This window comes from Acanthaster planci, linkage group LG07 (assembly GCF_054643075.1).
Source record: "Acanthaster planci isolate LZ-2023a linkage group LG07, COTS_SCS, whole genome shotgun sequence".
In the NCBI taxonomy this organism is placed as follows: Eukaryota; Metazoa; Echinodermata; class Asteroidea; order Valvatida; family Acanthasteridae; genus Acanthaster; species Acanthaster planci.
In genome coordinates this window covers 14,736,536-14,742,325 of record NC_141783.1, presented here as the reverse complement: position 1 = coordinate 14,742,325, position 5,790 = coordinate 14,736,536, and the positions used below count along the sequence as shown (strand labels likewise).

Genomic DNA, 5,790 nt, shown 5'->3' with positions numbered 1-5,790 from the left:
CTGCATCAGTTTGCCGGTCCTATCGTCGAATCCGCTTCAAACAATCAGACTGAATGATGCTTAACCACCGATATGCGTACAATATCCAATTGCATGTACATGTATTCAACTGTACATGTATACTGGCATGCAATGAATCATGTAATTTTCCGTGGACTCAACAACTTGCATCATTTCCTGATGACCAATGTACAATACTGGCGTGTGACTTATCCTCAGAGTCCTAACCTTCAGTCTACGGCCGACATTTTCTTATTTCTCTGCAGCTTGTAGGCCTGCCTGTTGCAGTAGAACGTCGGTACGATGAAGGGTTCAAAGGCCAAGGTTACATGTACGGTGTACTGCGCAACTATAAGAGGTACATGTATATGCATGTACATACTGCGGACAGATAAGTTGGGAAACGGACTGGTGTTGAGGCCGTGTGCGGTTGCCATTTGGCAGGGCATCTGTTCTGTTCCAGAGGGAAATCTCCTTGCGCATAGAACAAAGGAACCGACATGTAAGATAGTAGCCACGCAAACCCCCTATAGAGGGTAATGGGGTTTGGCAAGTTTAAGAAGTTACAAATACATTACATGAACAAAACTTCCTGTATGACTCGCCTGGTTTTTTTTTTTTACAATTTTAATACATTGTATTTCTTTAAACCAAACCACACAAATAAGGAGTTAAACCTTACGATTCCAGGTTCCCCGTTTGAAAATGAAAAACAGAATGCCCAAAATATTTTCGAGTTACCCAATTTGGTATTTGAACTACGTGTAAATGCATTTTTACAGTTTGAAAGGAGCGCGAGGGGGCAGATGCATCTGTGTACCCTGGACAATGTTAACAGACACAATCCTCACTTTAGTGGAATAGTTACAACATTAAAACCTCCACTTCAAGTAATGACACACTTTAAAACAGCAACCGCTGTTTAAAAGCAAGTGCATGTCATGTTCACAGGATTACAGAACTGCAGCAAATCCGACCTAAATATGGTGCTGCGGCAGCATCTGACCACAAAATTGTAGGTACATGTACTCAGTGAAATGTTGCGACATGGATGTGTACATATATTTCATGTTCATACATTAAAATTGTGCCTTGGTAGAATGGTCCTTGGTCACTTCTTCAAATGGCTCAAAATGAGCGCTTACATGATTAAGCTAAAGGCAACATTTTATCTATAGTACATTAACACAAAGAATTATAAACTGCAGCTATTCTGCGCAATTTCAAGATGAAATTAGATGCAACACTTCGATATGTGCAACTGAAACCTCAAGAACACTGTACATGTACATGGATAATGAGAGTACAATGCTTCACTCACAATGCAGTTTAAAGTAGGAATTATTTACAACTGTCATATGAGGAGAACCACGTAAAGGAAATAAACCACAGAAAAAAACAATCTCATTTAAATAATTATTAACTCAGCGATGGTATTAGAATAATAGAAATCATGTCGACAACTGAAGAAATAATTTGAGTGCTGGGGCAGAAAAAGGGGGTGCAAGCTTGGCATATAAAGCCTCAATCCTCTACTGATTTGGAAGTGGATTAAGACCACACATACACTTCAAAACTAAGAACTCACGACTACAGCAATGGCAAAAAGCATATTTACAGACTGACAAACCACATAGACGGCCAAAGTTACTTCTGTAAAATCTTCAGCTCTCCCTTGACCTTATAAACTTCGGCCATCAAGTCTTGAAGGTATTTGATCTCTCGTGTGAGAGATTCAACCTTATCCTTGAGCTCTTTATTCTTCCCGTCTAGTTCCAATTGCTCTTTCATCAGGACGTCAGCCTCCAGGCGTTTTTTCTGGCGATACCTGGTGGCGGCGACCTTATTCTGATCCCGTTTCTTGCTCTTCTTAATCACAGGATCATTGACAGTCCTGAGCTTCGGCTTTGCCCGCGCCTTCTTCCGAAGGGTGCACTGCCTACTCTTCTGCTCTTCTTCCTCTTCTGCCGAGGACTGTGGGGAAGCAGGACTAGACTCGGGGCCTGACTGGGGGCTGAGGAGCTCACTCTGGTCAATCTCGGGTAGAAAAATGGTCGTCAGTCCTTCAGCTATTTGCCACAGCTGCTTTTCGGCCGATGGTGGATCAGCCTTCGGACTGGGTGGCTCCATGCTGCTGGAAGGTGAGGATGGGGACATGGGGGACTCGGGGGAATACAGGCATCCTGCTGGAGACAGGGCCAGAAGATCCGGAGCCTGCTGCTCACCTGGAGATGGAGGTTGCGGGGGGATGCGATCATCCACCATCAAAGTTTGCAGCAGTTCCTCTGCTGGCTCAATGGATGCTCCCTTGGGGATTGACAAGGGGACAGTAGTCAGCAGGTCAGATGGCATGATGTCTGCTGCATCGATCCATTGAGTCAATGAGATCTTCTCGGACATCCATTCAGGAAGTTCTTCAGACAGGGAATCCCCTATAAAAGGTAGAACAAAGGGGACAGCAGTTTTAAGTACAAATTGCAACACTGATTTTACACCTGAGCAAATTTATTCTTCGTTTTTCCCCTTCATTGATCATGGTCAATACTGTGTGATCACATGGCCTCAACATTTGCTTCACTGCAATTACTGTGGACAATATCAGTGATGTCAAACAAATCTATGTCAATGTTCAACGTCACAACAAACTAACACACCTTCTGAATGTTGTCCACTGATTTCCTCCAGCAAATCATCAGCAAGGTTGCCTGTAGATCCCCCAAAGTCCGAAGACCCTTCATCCTTGAGGAAATCAACTTGCCCTGCAGCCCAGAGGCTGCTGGGCTCCTCGCTCAAGAGCGAGGCCATCGTATCGAATTCCATGCTGTAGAGAGCCATCTTTTCTTCCTTGGTGGATTACTTGATGATAAAATGATTGTGGGAATAAGGAAAATTCTCGAGCCAACCCAATAAGGGTGCTGTTGTGGGTGTGCGACGCAAACAGACTGAAACAGACAAAAATGTAGCATGTAATCAGGCCTAGGTCAAATTAAATCTGTCATGGAACTCTGGGATCCCTGCCGGGATTCAAATATCACGTTAGCAATCCTTACTTTGAGGACCACAATCCTATGTATCCATTTGGCATCAAGAATCGCCTCAAGTACAAAAAATATACATTTTGTTTTATCACTGTCCTCCACAAAACCACAAATATGCCTTAGCCATTGTTAGTGTAAAACTGGGTCCCACACCAATATTGCTGTTTCCAGTAATGGGCCAGCATAAGCTCAAAAATCACTCCCAATCTGCACAAAGGCATGAGCTACACATACATTTAACGGTACAGCAGACTGGCCCATCTGCATGAAATCTCCAATTTTAATTTCCTTTTTAAACAATCTTTCACACCCATGAACTGCAAAGTGCAGGCTACCAGCAGATGCAGAATTATCAACAAATCATGTTACAAGACTGAGTGACCCCACAAAGATTGATCTGTATTCTCGCATGTATCAACCAATTGCAGGCCAAGGGCCTATGCCGAATTCATACCGTATCATGTGTATGGCTCGTCACACTGTTATTACTAGATCAGGCATGTCAGGACAATGATCAATGTAAGCAATATCCCCATTCACCCCCATTCACCAATTAGCCCCCCCCCCCGACAGCTCTGTTAACACTAGTACTGGTAGTGGCAGCAAGTAACACTTGAACATGCACCCATCAAAATAAGGCATACCACCGTTTATCCATATTTTCAACTTCACGTTTAAGGCCAGGCACGCCGCCATGTCCACCTCCGTCACAATTAGAATTACTTAGGGCTAGGCCTAGGGCCTAACATTCATGACATTAGGCCCCCCTCCTGCTTATCAACCAACCTATGCATGCCCAGATGTTTGAGCTTCCCTAGCCCTAGGACTTCTTATGGCCCTTGGACCAGTTTAATTGGGCTTTGGCACACGAGCCAGTCCGCAAGTCAAACTCAAACTGTGAGTGTGAGGCTGTTCACACGCGCGCTGCAATGTCAATGATGCATGTAGGCCTGCATGTACTGTACATGTATATGGGCACGTGAGCTCAAGGAAAGAGCCGGTCGGCTAAACACGACAGGCCTAGCCTATTTTGACCAAAACGAACACCAAAAACAACTGATAAAAACTGAAATCAATTCATTTTATGTACTCACGCCATGATTATTGTTGTCTGGTGCAATCCTAACGGATATGCACGGTGCTTGAGTGTGCAGTTAATCGCTACAAAGCCATTTTGACGCGTTTTCTTCGTCGTTTTCTGGGAACAGATTTCGCTTGTTGTCTCATCTCTTGCACAAAAATGGAATGGCACTATTATGTTACACCTGCACCTGATTGCGCGCAAGTACAGTGCCGTCTCACACTCCGTATGCACCCACGTGACCAACCGTACTTGGCCTTCATCGCCTGTTCATAATGATGTCATTATATTCATCCGCACTTGGAAGCTATTATTTCTGACATTGCTCTGCATAATTTTGACGAAAGTGACAATTTATCAACTAAAGAATGAGAAGTATAATTTGAAAGACACTTCAATGTAGCTTCTTCTGAAAAATGAATTTTGTTCCTGTTTGAGCGCTACTTTTTGCGGATGAATCTCAGTGGTTCTGGGTTATTCGGTTCTTACAACGTCAGCGAAATTGCATCAGAAAGTGTCCTCGCTTATGCGAGCTTTGTTCAATCTTAATTCTGATTGGGCAGCAGGAGAATGTTCACGTGAATAGTCTTCCTTGATTGGTGTACAAAATAAACGACGTCATTTTTATCGTGCTATCTATTTTTAAGCAGCACGGGCAAATGAGGACAGTTCGGAGACCCTATGTTCGGATGTAAAACAAAGGAAGGGTAACAAATGACGTTCAAATGAACAAGCGCAGCTCGGCTTTATGGGACCATAGACCTGGCATGCCTGGGGGGGAAAGGTAAATGTTGAGACGGGGAGCCCTTGATGGGGGGAGGGGGGGTGCCGGGGGAAAACATGCGCAGGCAAATCGCAGTAAAAATAAGGCGAAGCATGGAGGAATAAAAACAGGTGAAGTAAAAGAAATATTTTTGAAGTCTTTCCCCCATCCTTATTTTAAGGCTGCCGATGATTTTTAATTCTGAATACATGTACACTGTAGAATAAAACTTAGTGTTCGTCGGGACTTCTCACTTTCGGACTCTATACTAAGACTGGACTTCACAGTTTTCAACAGTGGTGCCTTGCCATTTGGCAGGAGAGTCGTCACCGAGTGCCAAGCGCACTGGGCATCATCATCGACCAGCCAAATAATTATAAGAGCGTCCGGATTACTTGTCAACACTTGCAAATGGCACACACGCGCTCAGTTGGAAGTGGTTATTTTTTAATTCTTTGAAATGGTGCTAAAGCCGTGTAGATGTATTCAAGTTTTGAACCAAACATGTCTCTTCCGTTTTTGAGTCCTTTTACAGTGGAAACACTAACCGACAGTGATGGGAGATTTTAAGAACTGCGGTCAGTTTAAACGGCAGCCATCTTAGAAATCAGATTTGAAATTAAAAATTGATTTCTAACGATAGAAATTCTCCACACGTGAATATGGAATTGACTTAATGAATTTTGGATACACCCAGAATAACGAACTCGAATATCCTGTCTTTGTCAGAGCGGAGTTTTCGTGTTAAACTTTTGTTTTACATAACTGTATTTTCCCAAAGTTTCATTTTTAACAAAGAATCTTTTCTTTCTTTTAAGAAAAAAAAGTTTTTGCTTTTAACCAGTTTAGCGTGTCATTAACTAATACTTGTTAAACTACCCTACAAAAACAATTCACGACACTGGATG

The 5,790-nt window shown here is 43.1% G+C and overlaps 1 protein-coding gene across 1 annotated transcript; it reads right to left on the bottom strand.

Moving 5' to 3' along the window:
- Nucleotides 1-1,038: 1,038 nt before the first annotated feature.
- Nucleotides 1,039-4,338, bottom strand: LOC110980911 (uncharacterized). Its single transcript, XM_022237977.2, has 3 exons — nt 4,133-4,338; nt 2,655-2,942; nt 1,039-2,432 (listed from the first exon to the last, which is right to left on the bottom strand). The coding sequence occupies exons 2-3, from the start codon at nt 2,833-2,835 to the stop codon at nt 1,648-1,650; spliced, it is 966 nt and encodes a 321-aa protein (XP_022093669.2). The 5' UTR covers nt 2,836-2,942; nt 4,133-4,338; the 3' UTR covers nt 1,039-1,647.
- Between the last annotated feature and the right edge of the window lie 1,452 nt (nt 4,339-5,790).

Coding starts and splice junctions, on each gene's coding strand:
- LOC110980911 (XM_022237977.2), bottom strand. CDS start 2,835: ATGGCTCTCTACAGCATGGAATTCGATACGATGGCCTCGCTCTTGAGC. Junction 2,433..2,654: donor CAGTGGACAACATTCAGAAG/GTGTGTTAGTTT, acceptor TACCTTTTATAG/GGGATTCCCTGTCTGAAGAA.